General features: G+C 41.9%; 1 protein-coding gene across 1 annotated transcript in view; it reads right to left on the reverse strand.

The window, feature by feature from the left end:
- Positions 1-234: 234 nt before the first annotated feature.
- The window catches only part of DUSP12 (dual specificity phosphatase 12), a 184,590-nt gene continuing 166,935 nt past the window's right edge, over positions 235-17,889 (reverse strand). The window contains exons 6-7 of the mRNA XM_029618166.1: positions 5,826-6,012; positions 235-1,515 (exon numbers count right to left, since the gene is read on the reverse strand). Coding sequence (XP_029474026.1) covers positions 1,354-1,515; positions 5,826-6,012 — 349 coding nt within the window. The 3' untranslated portion in view covers positions 235-1,353. The remainder of the gene's footprint in view (positions 1,516-5,825; positions 6,013-17,889) is intronic.

The following is a 17,889-nucleotide window of genomic DNA, read 5'->3' on the forward strand; positions in this document are numbered from 1 at the left end:
TCTTGTTTCTATTGTTTGTTTTTATCTGTTTTAGAACAGGTCTGCTTCTTGATTGAATAAGAAGTTAGAGAGCTTAATATGTCTTATTAGTCATATCTTTTATGTGTTGCAATTGGCTGATCTGTTTCTAATGTGGTTTTTATATATTTGAATGTTTATATATTTGAATGTTTTAAATTTTCCTTTTTTAATTAGATTTATTATGAAATGTATGATGAGTTTTATATTTTCACATGCTGTTTTTTTTTTATATTGAATAATACTCTTTTTGGTTTTATTCACATTGTTTTATGGAATGTTTTGTATCATGTGCTATCTGAGATATTTTACAATGTTCATTTTTTCTTAAAATAAATTGAAGCTTACATGCTTTATCTTGTTTTCCACTTTGGGAATACTTATAGAAAAGCCATATAAATGTAAATAAAAAAAAATAAATTAGTCTTAACAAAACTAATTACTTGTAACTCTTGTTTCAACATTTATGCTATCAAGAAAACAATCTTCCTGCCTATTCCATTCTGATATGAAAACAGATTAATGGAAGAGGCTGTAAAAAAACCACACACATCCTAGAATACAACTCCTGAGCATTAGGGCCCTGGGAGTACCCAGCAGGCAGCACAACAAAGAACTCACAACCCAGAATAAGAATTATTGTGGTCACACTAGTTGAGAGTTAGCTTAAGACGGGAACATGAAAAGAGGACAGAGAGGAGGAGCGGTGAGTTCGCTGTGCCAAAATCCAGCTACCATATAGAAAATTGCATATATGTTAAAACAAAATGGAATTTCAGGAACAGAAATAACCACTGCCTTTGTAGCTGAAACAGCTTGTTGCTTTTGATGTAACTTCAGCTTGTCAGACCGACTGATGTCTTAAGTAAATTAATTTTTCAAGAATTTATCTATAAACAACCCAAATTTATTCAGGAAGAGACTAACAGTAGCGAATACTACATTTTAGAAATGAAGTATACTTATAAAATATTATAAAGTATTGTATAGATACATATTGTATATGTATCTATACAATACTCAGTTTTCTTTGTACTAATTGTATATTTAGCATGGTAATATTTTGGATTTGATGGATTTCTGGATTCATTCAATCTAACCAACTATGTAACATACTCTTGTCACATTCTTAGCTATGATCTCTAAAATTGGAGTAGAATTAGCTCTGAATAAGCTGCTCCTTCAGACTGGCAAACATTCTGGCATGTACCATGCAAGAGGTGTGATCTGAAGCAGATTTGGAGATTACTTTCTTTATGGCATATTCTACAGGTGATCATTTTCCAGCCATAACATCATCTCCTGTTTTCCTAGTCTCTGGGCAGTAGCACACTCTTATGTCTTCCCTTTCTGTAGTCCTGGGATCTGTACAGGTAAAATCTCATCCACACGGTTCTTGTGGATCTGGAAGGCTGGGGTTACCCAGCGAGCACAGGAACACTGTTCTCCATACCAGTTAAAGGATCCCAACTTCCACCTGCACTTGGGACACTGAATCTGAGGTAAACCAACAATATCAAGGTGTTAGTGAACATTACCCAAGTGAACATATACAAAAGATTATTTGTACCATATATGTGACCTCAGCAGTCACCATATACAGACCTTATTACAGTAACCATTAAACTTCCAGGAAGCATTGTAAAAATGTGTTTTAAGAATTGTTTTAGAACAAGAAAAGAATGATGCAACAGACCAGCTCTGGCCAATCAGGTGTGACTGATGTCACAGTATGGAGAACTTTGTTCTTACCTGATAATCTCTTTTCCCTGAATCCAGCCAGACCAGTCCAGACATATGGGTTATGCCCACCAACCAGCAGATGGAGATAGAGACTAGCAGGTTTGTACGTGTCATCCCTTGTAGGCCTCAGTCTACCAGTATTACCTTTAATAAACTAACCACATAACTCACGTAAATTCTCCCTCCTCCCCAACCAGGGGGGCTTCCAAGGAGAAACGAACATAAGAAAATATATACTATTTACAACATAAACATAAAAACCACTTCTGCTGAAACGACTACATGCCCTCTGTCTCCTAAACTTTAAAACAGTTGTAATGATACATTTGGGAGATCAAGGAGGATCCTGGACTGGCCTAGCTGGATTCAAGGAAAGGAATTTTTCAGGGAAAAACAAATTTCTCCTCTCTCTTCATCCAGTCAGACCAGTCCGGATATATGATCTTGCACTTTGGGATGTACCCAAGCTACTGCTGGAAACGGCAGGCTATTGTCAACCCCACTTTCAAGACCTCCGAGGTAAACGAGGTCTGCTCCCTAGCACAAATATCCATATTCCTGGACTTCCGGTTATGCTTTGAGCCGAGAGGCTGCACGAAGCTGAGTTCCCGCCAGGCATGTTAACCTTTCACATATAAAGTTAAATATTCGCCACAGCAATTCATTATGTCAACATCTAAAAACCCCAGCCAAAGTGCCAGGATGAGAAAAACGCAAAAATCTAAAGCCTCAGAATTTGATAGCAAAGCGGCACTGCAAGCTTGACGACGAGCAGGAAGAACTGATCACTGACACAGTTGGCAGTAAGGATTCGGCCCCTGGGCTAGGGTGGACAAAATAGAAAGATCCCAAACAGCAGCAGCTGTTAAACTTTATGATCTTGAGAATCACTCTAGATGAAATAACATTCAAATAATTGGATTGCCAGAAAAGTCCGAGGGGGTCAGAACCGGTCTCTTACTGTGTGTGCTGGCTGCCTACTTTGTTCAGCATATTGGGGAAAAACAACACCATTATTGATTGTGCACATTGCTTCATGGCTCCAGCCCCAGCATGTGGCAGTCAGCCACATGCTTTGATTGTGAGGCTTTGCAATTTCATGAATTTAGATCTGCCTCCTCCACTGAGAGGAGGAGGTTCTAGCTCCTTACTTTCTGCCATGTTTCCACCGGCAGGATTAAAGAAAAGGAACTGCCCCACTGATGCGGATCCCCCTCCCTTGCCAGAGCAGTCCAATCCCCATGCTTCTCAGCCCCTTTCTCTTCTCCACACACCAGTGGCACAACAAGCCTTCTCCAACATGTTGCCAAAACACTCAATAGATACACTGTGCAGTTCACTTCCCGCACTGTGAAGAGGAGATAGCTCTAGCACTGCCACACCAAACCAAAACTTTCATCGCTACAGCCCAAGGAATTAGAAGACGTCTCAACTCACCCGGGGGCTATCCTTCCTGTTGCCAACCATTCTTGTTTTCAAATTCTTCCTTTGCTTTTTTTTTTCCTGAGCTTTATTATCCCCAATGGGAGGCATCAGAGGAAAACTATAACCCTTTTTTTGATTGAGGAAGAGGAAGAAGCAGGCCAGCTACGAAAGCTAACTAGAAGCCCCCTACAACAGGGCTATGCTCAACTAAGGGAGGGAATACTAGACTTTCATCTCAGGAGCTGCCTTTACAAATATCTCCAGTTCTTTAACCTGCCAAATCAGGCTTCAGTTCACAGCATAGATTGCTTGCCTGTCATCTGCTGGAGAGAGAATACTGGCAGGTTAAGGTCAGCACAGGACTCTATAAGGGGTGATGTTAGTGAATATATTACTCTGTCTCCATCTGCTGGTAGGTGGGCATAACCCATATGTCTGGATGAAGAGGAAGCTGCTTTCAGAATGGTCTATGACATCACAAATACGTTAATAGTCCAATGAGAAAAAAATAGCTCAGGCATTAAACATCTTTTTAAAGAAATTACCATTTGGAAAAGGCACATAATTTATATGATTATACCTCTTAATGCCCTAAAAAATAGTTCTCCTCTTATAGTTTTGTTAAGCATTTTGATTTATCAGGTGAAAGGTGGTATATTTAGATAAAGTAAAATAAACCATATTATTCACCTCAGTAGCATCACTCTCTTAAAGTTCAGAAAGACCTAAAAGGTTTCACTCATTTGTGCTCAATAAATATATAGTTCAGATAATGTTTTAAATTTCAGTTGTATTATTTATTGGTGATTGTTATTTGATTGTTTTAAAATATGTGTCGTAAATCACTTTGGGAGATTTGATCTAGAAAGTGATTAATAAATGATTTTAAATAAAATAAATAACATAATATATGTAGAATGTATCCTCAGTGAGAAATAATGGTGGGTAAGTGTGCGTTCTAGGGTTTATGGGTTAGAAAGACATTCTTTCCTGTAATCTCACTATGGATGGATTTTACGGGCTTTTTACTTGCTCCTGAAACATGACCTGAAATGAGGAAGATCTTAGCAGGGAAAGATCATGTTGCAACAGTAGAAAAGATTAAAATGAGTTTGTATCTGGTGGCACAGGAGTTTCATAGAAATTAATTTTAAATGTGGGTAAAACAGAATAGTTTTACATCAAGGCAGGAGATACACCAATGTATTCACTGAAGTTTGAGATTGGGGGCGTGGAGTTGTGTAGTGACCAAAGTTCTAGAGTTTTGATGATCACATTTCAACAGTGGTGAAACATTTTCTTTAAACTTAGATTTTTAAAGAGAATTCGGGGTGGGGACGTTGTCAAACGTGATGATCCAGTTGGTGGTTCAATCTTTTGTCTTGCCCATCTTGGATTACTGAAATGAGCTTTTGGTGGTGTTACTACTAGTCAAAAGTATTCAAATGCTTCAAATTGTACAAATATTATGGCAGGGTTTATTTTTTTCATGCCCAAGAAGGGTTAGTGCAGTTCCTTTACTAAAACTACACTAGTTACCAGTTTGCCAAAGAGTCCAGTTTAAGGTAATATGTTCAATGTTTAAAGTTACTCATGGTGAGGGAGCAAGGCATTTGAAATATTTGATACACATTTATATACCAAACAGAAGATCCGATCTGTATCAGAGTCCTTGCTTTGTTTGCCAACTGCTAAGGAAGTGAGGAAAAGTTCAGTCCAGGAAAGAGTTTTTTCGGTTATAGGTGCAGAATTTTGGAACTGAGCACCAAGAAAACTCAGATTAGAGGCAAATTATTTGCTTTTTCATAAAATGTGAAGTATTGGCTTTTCCCATTGTAGTCACTAGAGAAACATTAATCATGTATTGGTACATTTTTCACTAAAGGAAAATATTTAATATTTTTTTTTATTATTTTTATTGTTTTTTATTGTGTTATTGATGTGTATTTTATTTTATCAGATCATCAACTGTAGTTTTAGTAGATGGTTGTATTTGGATTTATTTGCTGTACAGTGCGACCAGAGATGTCTCCGAATGAGCGGTCTATAAAAATGAAGAAAAATGAAGAAATAAATAAGATGCTTAATGGACAGGGCTACGTACTTCTAGTAGCACTACAGAAGTAATTACTAGTAGTAGTAGCAGTAATAGTAATAATAATAATAAGAAGAAGATATGATAGATCTGAGTTCTCCTTGTAACTATGATTATCTCCCACTATCAGACACGTTTTGGAGATGATTTTGTAGCGAGCTGCATAAATTTACAGACTGCTACATGCACAAATTACATCAATTTTCAGAGCAAACTTATATGAGCTCAAGTTCGTTTTGAAAATTATCCCAGCAAAACCCCCACACAAGTTACATCTGCTAATTTATGCTGGGAGTTTTTCCAAAAAAATGTAAGTACATACCTTTCAAAATTGAAAAGAATGAGCATAAATCCAAAGTCTATGCAGGTTTTACCCTCTGGAATGCCTCTCCATTTTGTGTGTAAAATTACATGCATACAGGATGTGTGTAATTTTATGCACATATTGGGGAAACAACTTTCATAAAGGCCATTTTGTAGGTAAACACGTAGAAGTCCTTTTGAAAATAGGTTTCCATATGGTCATATTCCATCAACCTCTCACCTGACCATCCAAAACACCCAGCAATGCTGGCTCCATCCATCGCACAGGCTCAATGAAATAAGAGGTACACTTAGCCACACTCTCCATTTGAAGCATCATTTGTGTGGACAGCCGCTTGTGAGCAAACGCCACTGGTCCACTGGCATAAGCATGATTGAGAATGCTGGAACTGCGAAATAATGCACGCCTGCCACAGGAAAAAAAAAAGGAAAAGCTTAAAGAGTCCCTCTGATGCCAAATGTCTGATTAAAAATGAGATCTTAGTGATGCCTGGGAATTTCAAATGTTCTTTTACAGAACTGATATCATTGAGAAGTATCACTATATAATTATATGAGTTAACTGTCTGATGATAATAGCCCTAGGAAAATATTTAGTCTTACCTGATAATTTCCTTTCCTTTAATCCTGCTACACCAGTCCAAACTTGGGTTTACTGCACCTTCTACCAATGGAGACAAATGACACTCCTTTTCACGGATATCCTTGCCAGTAGTTGCCATGGTGCAGCTTCAACCAAAAACCAGTATTCATATGTCAAAGCTGTGGAAAAGAAACTAAAAACGGATTTAAACTTTTGATAACATGAAAAAACAAACACACACCTAAAAGGTATATTCCAAGAATATCCTTACAATCTTCTGGAATCAAAAGGTGGTAAAAGAAAAAAAACAAAAAGTGAAAATAAACCTCCCTTTGTCTCTTAAATTCTATAACTGAAGTACACTACTTCAAATAATACAGAGGTTCAACTTAATGGGAGGGTCCTAGACGGGTATCACAGGATTCAAGGAAAGGAAATTATCAAGTAAGACAATTTCTCCTTCCTTATCATCCTGCTACATTACTTCAAATAAATGGGAAGAAGGAAATACCTAAGCCCAATTAATCTGGGAGGGAACAAATTAGTGATAATTTGAGAACAGAAGCACCAAAGGCTGCATCCTCTTTTGAATGAACATCCAATTTGTAATGCTTAGTGAATGTATGCAAAAAAGAGCAGATAACTGTTTTGCAAATATCCTCCAAGGCGAAGAAGCTTGAGTTCTTGTGAATGGGCTCAAAGGCACTCTGGAGCCTGAGGCAATCGTTTTTTTAATCCTTCTTGCCAAAGAAACCTTGGAAGTTACTTTGCCTTAACACGGCCCTCCAAAAAGGATAAACAAGCTGTCAGACTTCTGAAACAGGAAACTTTCAAATATCTGAGAAAAATCCAAAAGACGTCTAAGTACTTAAGTGATTTCTGATTACCTTGACATTCTTCTGTTGGGAAAACTGGAAGAGAAATTGACTGATTCAAGTGAAAAGGAGAGATGACTTTAGGTAAAAAGGACAGGACTGGCAAAGCAAAATGGAGTCTAAGAGAAACAAACAAAAGGATTCCTGCATGACAAAGTCTGAAATTCAGAAATACACCTGAATGAACTAATGGCCACTAAATAAACTATCTTCAGTGACAAATCCTTCAGAGAAACACTCTTAAGGGGGGTTTGAATGGTTGTTTCACTAAGGCATCGCGAACCAGATTAAGTTCACACAGAGGGATTAAAAGCTTAACAGGAGGTGGGAGGGCGTGACGTCACGAACTAAAATGGACGTCTGAGCCTGACTCTCCATCCCCTCCATGACTACTAGGTGATTTTTTAGCCTATCTCCTCCACGATATCCACTCTGACAGCGGAAATTTGTCAATCCTCAGGCACACATCATGGCCAGCAAGAAAACACTCGATTTGGCACAATTTTCTTATGAAGCTGGGGAATCTCGATTCGTGGCCCTGGCGGCCGAACCTGCGGACCCGGGCCATGCGACCCCGCCAGTGGAGAGTCAGGGAGACTTCCCTGATCAGGATGCGTCCCTCGCAACGCCCACGAAGACAGACTTTCATACCTGATTTGATGAAATCAGGCAAGATATCCGCTCTCTTAAGGATAATGTAAATGCTAATACAGATGGCCTCCGAACTGATTTACATGATCTTGGACGGCGGGTGGAGGAGATCGAAGGGGTCCTTGAGACGCATGGCACACAACTTACCGCCATAACAGAGGATATCGCAGTGCTTCAGAAACAACAAGAGGAAGCTGTGTTAAAAATAGAGGATCTTAAAAATAGATCCCGGCGGTCCAATATAAGAATCCGGGGCCTGCCTGAGACTCCTGAATTCGCCAATACGATGGAAGTGGTGCGCAAGGTATGTTCGGTGCTTTTGGCCTCGGAATCAGGCATAGAGGAGCTGCAATGTCCTGATATTGTGATTGAGAGGGACCATTGGGCATTGGGGAATGCCCCGCGGAATACCCCGAAGGACATTATCGCATGCATGCATAGTTTTTTAATCAAAGAAGACATAATGCGCTGTGCCAGATGCTTGAGCCCTTTTAGCTGGGAGGGACACGAACTACAGATTTACAATGACCTGGCACCCATGATTTTGCATCGGAGGAGAGAGCTTCAACCACTAACAATGGTCCTTTGGCAAGAAAACATCCAGTATAGGTGGATCTATCCCTGGGGCCTGGCATTCACCCTCCACAATGTAACCTCCCAGGTTAAAAACTTGGCAGATGCTGTATCTATATTGCAGGCTGCGGTCATAGTAGTTTCCCTCCCCCAACATAGTAGTGTTGGGGGAGGGAAAGGGTCTGTTGGAGAGAAACCACCAGCCCGAGTAACCATGCAGGCCCAACCACAATGGCAGAGAGCTGGAAAAGGCGGGTGCCACCTAACGAGGAATCCAGCGAGCGCCGGCAACCCAGCTCTGGACATACCAGCATGAATGGCAGGACTCCTATTTCCTCATCCCTGGAGAGGAAAGGGACAGGAAAATCTGACACGGAACATTGCAACCAGTGGTATTGTTGGGCAGGTGCCCCATCAGGGAGTACTTATATGGTGATGGTGGGTCTACCGTTTGGAAGGAAGCAGCACACCTATCAGATGCTTAACTTATTCCGCTGGTGGACTGGACTGCGTGCTGGTTATACAGTTCAATTGTTGATTAAGTTTTAGATATTGGTTGGAGTTGTAACAGGGTGGGAAGGCGGGGATCCTTTCTTGTTCTATGGATTCTGGAGGATGTGAGATGGTGGAGAAGGAATGACAGGCTATCCTCCCTTAGGTAGGGTTCAACCTTTATGGTGGGCAGGGGTCTAGCGGGACAGGAAGGGGGGAGGGAAAGGGTCTGTTGGGAGAATACGCAACAGTATCTGGGGTACGCGTGGCTGGGGAGAGAGGGTATTAAATTTGGGCCTGCTATAGAGAGACAAGGGGACCTAGGGACTGGGTGGGGGGCAATTGGGTGGAATGGATGAGCTTAAATGTATTTCCCTGAATTTTAAAGGCTTAAGCTCGCCTTATAAACGACAAATGCTCATTAAGGAACTTAATCGATTACAGGCCTCTGTAGCATTCATCCAGGAGATGCACTTGAGGCGCCATGATGAACGCTTACTTTACTCTAAAAAAAATATCCCTTACAGTATTTTGCGTCTGCTACTTCCCATCATTGGTATCATTGGGTGGGGATTCTATTTGCCCAGCACCTAGCGGTACAAATATAGGATCAATATCGAGACCCTGATGGGAGATTTCTGCTACTAAATGTAGCCTTGCAAAACTCACAGCTGGTGCTAGTTAGTGTTTACTGTGCCCCAGCCCTACAGCTAGAGACATTGAGAGAGGTGAGTCGCTGGACTGAGGAAGGGAAAAATTAGGCATGCCTTAAAACAATTAATGATGGATGGACAATTAGTGGATATCTGGCGACTCACTTACCCTCATAGCAAAAACTATACTTTCTATTCACACCCCCATAATTCCTATACACTTTATTGCACAAACAGGGGCAACAGATACTGAGTGCTTAACCTGGTCGGACCATGCTCCCATATTGTGGACGCTTGTGAGGTCTCATGGGGATCAGGGCCAGAAGTTTTGGAAATTGAATGACTATCTTTTGAAAATTAAATCTTATCAAGAACATATGGGGGAGGTGCTTGAAGAATATTTTAGTTTGAATGGGGGAGCAGACGTAACACCTATCTCCGTATGGGAAGGCATGAAAGCAGTCATGCGGGGTCACCTGATAGGTCTGGGCACATACCTTAAAAAACAGACGAACAAGAAATGTGAGGCCTTATTACCAGACCTGGCAGGACTGAAACGTCATCATAAGCAGAATCCTGGGTCCCTGTGGGCGGGGCTCCTGACTAGGAAAAGGGAGGAGATAGCTGCTTTGGACACTGCAGCGATCACCCACAGATTGGATATTTAAAACAGCAATACTATGAATTTGGTGATAAGAACAGTAGAATCCTAGCGCATCGGTTGCAAACTAAGCGACTTAAGGCATATATCAGATTAAAGTGGGGTCTGGAGAAATGTTGTGGGACCCGGAAGCTATCCGGACTCGGTTTAAAACCTTTTATGAAGAACTATACACCCCTGAGGTGGAGGTAGCAAGGTCGGACATATCTTCTATCTGACAGAGATTGACTTACCTAAATTGACAGATCAAGATCAAATTTTAATGGGAAAACCTATTTCTGAGCTGGAGGTGGATTGGGCAATCAAAATCCGGGAAAGCCCTGGGATTGGATGGGTTCACCCCCCTCCTTTTTTATAAAAAGTACAGGACCACACTGAGAGGCCCCCTAGCTCAAATGTTCAATCAATTTAGGGAGGGAGGCAAACTGCTACCCTTTGGGAATGTGGCGAGTATCACAATCATCCCTAAGCCAGGGAAAGTTTCTACTAATTGCGCGTCCTATAGGCCCATATCATTAAATAATATTGATTTGAAAATCTTGGCCATAATATTAGCCTTCTGCCTACGGGGGATGATAGAAGGTCTAATTCATACTGACCAAGCAGGGTTTATGCAGAGCCGGACGATGGCAGATAATATTAGGAAACTGATTAATCTGATCTACAGTTCCAAAATGGAGGGCAGCCCTGTGATCTTTTTGACTATTGATGCCGAAAAAGCTTTTGATAGGGAGTACTGGCCCTTTTTGTTTGAAGTATTGGAAAAGGTAGGTTTGAGTGGGTTTTTTTCTACCTGGGTTAAGGAGCTCTACAGGGACCCCCTTGCATGTCTAAAAATTAACAATAGCTACACACAGAATTTTTGGATACAGCGTGGGATTAGGCAAGGCTGTCCTTTGTCCCCCACTCTTGTTTGCCCTTAGCCTGGAACCCCTGGCGGCGACTATCCGTCATACCCCTGAGGCACAAGGGATCCCCATTGGCTCCCAACAATACAAAATATCGCTCTATGCCAATGATATTATCTTTTTGCTTTCCCACCTACTGACCTCCCTGACTGCGACACGACACCAGTTTATTTATTTATTTATTTATTTATTTATTTAACATTTTTGTATACAGAAATTCATGTAGCAATGTTACATATCATTTCGGTTTACATTATAACATTAAACAAGCATGAAAGAATGCGATTACATCGAACAGGTAGATGAACTTGGATCAAGAAAACTTGGGAATAAAAATACAATGAATACTAAATGGTAATGAGATTTTAGAACTGAGACCTGGCTAAGTGTCTAGGAGTCATGGAACATGGTGTACATTTGGATAGATTGAGGTGAGATTATTGGTATGGATAAAAAGCTTGTTCGAATTGTTCGAACCAGTTGGAAAAGTATGGGCGTCTCTCCGGGTTTCGGGTAAATCCTGATAAATCCCAAGGCGTTAGAGCGGGAAGGGAAAAGGGAATTTCCGTTTCGATGGACGACTGGCCCTATTCGCTATTTGGGGGTAAATCTGGGACTGAATCTTAACGAGTTGGTACAGCAGAATTACCAACCCTTGGTGCGCAGTTTACTGGGCGAGTTGGATAAATGGCAGCGACTATAGCTCTCTTGGTTCGGCAGGATTAATGCTATCAAAATGAACGTTTTGCCCAGATTGGGGTATCTTTTTCAGGCATTACCGTGCTTACTCCTGACCCATGAGTTGAAACCTCTACAGAGGAAACTGTTTTTCTTTATTTTGTGTAGGTGATCGCCTAGGGTTGCCCGGGCGGTGCTCTGTAGGACCCGGCGGGAGGACGGGGTGGGGACTACCTTCCCTTTTGCATTACTATGTTGCATCCCAACTTAAATATGTGATCAACTGCCATGACCTAGGCTCCACAAAGCAGTGGGTGGAGATAGAGCAAGCCTTAGTGGGTGGCCCCCTATTTTATACACTGTTTTGATCTGGTGCTGTCCCCCCCTCCCCCGAGAGGTAAGGGACTTCCCACCGGCACTTCAAAGTACCTATACTATTTGGAAACGCTGGAGGCATGCATTGGTGGGTGGTAAGACCTACTCGGCCCTCTCACCCATACAGTGTATGCGGGCTTTTCCTAACGGGAGGACCAATCCAGTCTTTCGAAGTTGGGAATAGTGTGGTCTTGCGTGCTTAGGACAGGTGTGGCTTACAGGGATGATACCGTTTGCGCAATTGCATGATACATATGACCTACCCCATACTGACTTCCTAGCATATGCCCAGCTGAGACATTTTATTTCCACGAGTGGGGCTGCCCCCACCCTCCAACAGAGACGCTCTGGCGGGTAAATTGAAGAAGATCATTTCCAAGGTTTATCAGTTATTGGTGGGAGGGGACTTCCATACTGCCACCACTTGGCTGCCTGGGAGTCAGATCTGGGAATTACCTGGGACAGGGGCAAATGGGAAGACTGTATTTGCTATTTAGGACAGACCTCAATGTCAGCAGCTATGATGGAAAACAGGTACAAACTCTTGCATCACTGGCATTACTCCCCGGCCCGATTAGCACAGTGATTCCTGGGGAGCTCAGCTTTGTGTTGGCGATAATGCTCTCAAGAAGGTTCATATATTCATGTGTGGTGGCATTGCCCACATATACAAGTATTTTGGCAGGATTGCCAAAGGTGGATGGACAATGTCCTGGGTGTTAAGGTTCGGTGAGGGCAGAGGTTTGGCTCCTGGGATTCCCATGTGTGATGCTCTCAGATGATCACCAGGCATTGTTCACATGTGGTGACAGCAGCCAGACTGCTGGTGGCAGCCCGGTGGAAGTCTCAGGACATACCAACCCGCACACAATTGCTTACCAAGTTACGATATATATTTCTGATTAAAAAGCTGACAGCTATAGAAAGGATTCCGTACCAAAATTCCATAGGATTTGGACTCTGATGAAGCCCCATCTACAGTGATGGGATATGAGCTAATTGCACTAGATGTCACCCTTGATACTGGGAGAGGCCCCTCCCCTTTCTGGCGGGGCTGTAACAGAGGGGGGAAGGGGGGTCGGGAAGGGGATGGGGGACTACATACCAGGGTCGGACAGGGTTATTGGAGGGTTGTTTCGGATCATGCTGCACCTACTGTCTGTAATTCTTTTAGTAGAGAATGTTGAGGATGTTATCTGGAATTTGCTGTTATTATGATTTTCATTGCCTGTTGCTCTGAAGCTGACTGTATGTTATATAAATAAAAATTGTCAATCAAAAAAAAAAAAAAAAAAAGCTCAAGAGGAGGTAAAATATGCTTTAACCTATGGAGAAAATGAGACATATCCAGAAGCACTGAGACTCCTTGGACTCTATCTCATAACAGGAGATAACAGTTACTTGGACCTTTAGAGAGTTTAAGGCAAAACCTTTGTCCAGGCTTCTTTGAAGAAAAGTCAAGATCTTAAAAATATCAGTGCACCAATTTGAAGTGGACCTCTCCTTACAAGCAGCTTCAAATAGATGCCAGATATGAACAAAAGCCATCATAAGTAGTTTTTTGCAAGTTTTTAAATGAGTATAACTTATTGAGGAAGAATAACCCTTTCTATGCAATCTTGACCTCTCAAACTCCAGGTCATAAGATGAATTGGACATTAAACGATCTCAATCCTAGAGAATGTGAATCAAGGAATCACCATAACCTCACCAGATCCATTACTCAGTCTTCTTGGCTAATTCAGAACCACTAGAATTACCAATGAAAGATGCCTCTCTATTCTCAGAGTTATTACTAGTAGAGGCCTGCGAGGAGAAACATATACTTTTTAAGTCAAGGCTGAGAGTGTTCATTCATTTGGAGCTGTTCTCTTTGCATTGACTGAAAAACTGGAAGGTCTTGGCATTCTTATAAATTGCCATGAGATTAATGTAAGGAAGACCCTATCAAATCATTATCTTCTAAACAATCTCCTGGCTGAGCTCCCATTCTCTGGGATCCAGACTACTTCTGCTGAGAATATCGGCTTCTACATTCCTAGTCCTAAAGTATGTATATCAGAGAGTTGTAAAAGATTCTGCTCTACCCACTGGAACCGTAGGTTTGTATCTTTGGCCACTCCTTGGCTTCATATGCTTCCCTGCTTGTTTATATAAGCCACTGCCATGAAATTGTCAGAAATAACACACTGGCATTTCCTTCAGCACTGGCAGGAAATGAAATAATGCTAACCTGATGGCCTGACAGTGGGCTCTCCATCCTATTAAACTTGTGTCTCTTAGAATTATCCATGATGGAGGTTCCAAACTTACTCCCTTCTGTAAACTTAGGGGAAGAGACAAACATAATAAACTACATCTTATCTATCATGAAAGGTGAAGACAAATTTCATAGTCTTGCATTTAAGAGGACCATTGAGACAGCAGAAAAAGCTGTAGAGGTCGCATGTGCTTGCTACTGTCCACAGAAGTTGTAGGTAATCCCAAGCCCTAGGAACTCTCTGAGCAAGGATATTATGCATCTGATTGACTATCTTGGAAATGCTTTCTTGAGTCAGGAAAATTCACCCCACTGGTATCAAAGAGCACTCCTACATATTCCAGAGACTAAGTTGAAATTTGCTCTTAGAAAAGCTGATTACCCAGCCCAAGCTTTCTAAAACCTGAACCACCTCTGTTGGATATAATAAGGACCTCTTGAATAGATTTGGCCTTTATTAACCAACTGACTAAATAATAATGAACCAAAATCCCTTCCTTTCTCAAGAAATCTGCCATTACTTTGAGGCTGTGGTGAGATCGAATGGAAGAGCTCTGAACTAGAAGTGCTTGTTCACAATGCAAAAGAAAAATTGGTTTTGCCTGCTAGTTTTATTTCCTTGAGTCCCACAGACCAGTCTAGAATGATTGGATTTTTCTCCCCTGCCAGCAGGAGACAGAATAAAAGCTTTATTGTACTTTTGTACTCAAGTCACTGTGCTACCTTCAGTCACTCAGTATAACCTGTAACCAATCTAAACCCCCCCCCCCTTTACTTTCAAGCAGGGGAAAGACAACTATCAACAACACCCAAGATAAACTTGAACAATCCTCCTACTCAAGGATTTGAATTCCAGAAACAATCTTGAGTATATGTACATACATAGAAGTGTGGTCTTCAGAAACCTAGGCTGGGAATCTGGACTGGCCTGTGGGATTCAAGGAAAGAAAATTAGTACATAGAGCCATTTTTTCCTTCCCTATCCCCCAGACCAGTCCAGAATGATTGGGATCTACCGCAACCTTCCTAAACTGGGTAGGAACGCAAAAGACCTGATTGCAACACACTCTCCCCAAATTGAGGGACATCCAGATCCTGCATGTCCAACCTATGTTTGGCAAAAGGATGCAAAGACCATGTCACCACCCTGCAAACTCTTGAGGCAACACAAACTGTCACTCTGCACAAGAAACAGCTTGTACTTAAGTAGAATGTGCTCTATGACTTACAGTAACCTATAGTCCCTTGCTAAAGATCACCGATGCTATTGCCTCCTTAGTCCATCTAGCAATACATGCCTTCGAAGCTTTTCCCCTTTGTTTCAATCACTAAACAATACAAAAAGACGATCAGACTTCTGAAAGACACCGGTCACCTTTAAATATCTTAGAAGTGTCCTACATACATCCAAAACATGAAGCTCCCTAGAGTGTGAGAAGCAGCAGCAGCCTCTGCTTTCTGAAACACAGGCAATTCAACTGTCTTAGGTGAAAAAGGGAAACTACCTTCAGAAGAAAGGATAGGATCGTATAAAGTTAACCCTTCCTCTGAAAGTTGGAGAAGAGGATCCCTACATGACAAGGCCTGCAATTCTGCAACATGGCTCACTGAACAGATAGCCACCAAAAACCCTGCTTTCAGTGTAAAATTCTTCAAAGATGCCTTCCTAATTGACTCAACAGGAGATTTACACAATGCAGTCAACACCAAATTAAGATTACATAGTGGAACCACTTGCCAAACTTGGGGGAGAAAGATGTTGAACACCCTGTAAGAATTTCACCATATTTCGATGCAATGCTAGAAGTCTTTTGCACCTTTCCCCTATAAGAGGCCAACGCTGATACCTGCACTTTTAAGGGAGCTTAAGGCCATGCCCTTTTGCAAACTCCTCTGCAAAAAGGCTAAAATCACCAGAATTGAGGCCTGGAGAATCCATGACTGACCAGGACTCAATACATCCTCCAGACATGCACATATGCCAGATAAGTCAAAGTCTTCAGAGACCGATGAAAATTGTGATGACCTCTTACAAATAACCGTTCACTCTCAATATCCTCCTTTCAAGAGCCAGGCCACGAACAAAAGTAATCTGCCTGCTCCAAGAAGATGGGGCCCCGACTTGGCAGGCTAGGCATATGACTGAGCTTTAAAGTCCTCCTACATCTGGATTTACCAGATCTGCAATCTATGGCCTTTGGGGCCACTGCGGAGCTACCAGAATCACTCTTCCTCAATGCCTTTCTATGTGCCTGATTATTCTTCCTATCAGAAGCCAAGGAGGAAAGAAAGTGGAAGCCCCTTGAGACCAAGCATGGGATAGAGTGCCCAGACCCTCCGATCCTGGCTCCTTCCATCGATTGAAGAACCTCGGGGCCATTGCATTCTGCTTTGTCACCATCAAATCCAATTGAGAAATCTCCATGTCGCCCTAATAAGAGCAAATACTTCCTTTGTGAGCTCCCCAAGGTACAGAAGATGCCTGTTCTGAAAATGCACCTGTATGTACTCCACCCCTGCCATGTGAGTGGCTGACAATATCTGCAGATGTCCTTCCGCACAATGAAAATATCCTCATTTTCATGGAGAATGCCAGGCTCTTGGTTCCTCCATGTTTAATAATGTATTCCACTGCTGTCATATTGTTCATCACTCTCCCCTAAAGGCTGAAAGAACAGTAAGGCTTTCCTGACTGCCCTCGCTTCTAACCGACTGATGGATCAAGACACCTCCATCCGTATCCACAGGCCCTGTGCCGTCCAATTCTGAAGAATGGCTCCCCATCTGCTAAGATTGGAATCCAAGGTCACTTATCTAATCTGGAATTTTCAACTCCATTCCTTTCAACAAATTGGTTCACAAGAGCCACCAGGAAAGGCTTGACCTGGCTTTCCCAAAGAGAGGTAACCGAATCCTAAAATCCTCGGTCTGCAAGCTCCAATGTGAGAAAAGAGCCACCTGAAATACCCTCATATGGGCAGCTGCCCAAGGAACTAGATCCAGCATAGATGCCATGGAGCCTATCACCTGCAAATAACCCCAGATCCTGGGAGACTTCAACTGCAGCAACAGACAGACCTGCTCTTGCAGTTTCACTCTTCTGTCCGCTGTAGAAACATCTTTCCTATACCTGTCTCAAAATGAGTCCCCAGATATTCCAAGGTCTATGCTGGAACTAGTTTGCTCTTGACAAAATATACTACCCAGCCTAAGGACTGCAACAATAGAAATACTTTGCGTATGGACCGCTGGCAGTCTGTGTTGGATTTTGCCCAAATCAGCCAGTCATCTAGAAAGGGATGCACCAGGATACCTTCCCTGCACTGCTATTACCACCATCACCTTGGCAAAAGTGTGAGGAGCCGATGCCAGTCCAAAAAGGAGCACTCAAAATTGGTAGTGTTCACCTAGAATTGAAAATCTGAGGAATTGTTTATGGTCTTGCTGAAAAGGAATGTGAAAGTAGGCCTCCAAGACATTCAAGAATGACAGAAACTCTCCTTTCCTGACCACTGTGATCACTAAGTGTAGAGTTTCCATCCAAAAATGAGGAACCTGTAAGGATGCATTCACCT

The sequence above is a fragment of the Rhinatrema bivittatum genome, chromosome 10 (genome assembly GCF_901001135.1).
Source record: "Rhinatrema bivittatum chromosome 10, aRhiBiv1.1, whole genome shotgun sequence".
NCBI classification, from domain to species: Eukaryota; Metazoa; Chordata; class Amphibia; order Gymnophiona; family Rhinatrematidae; genus Rhinatrema; species Rhinatrema bivittatum.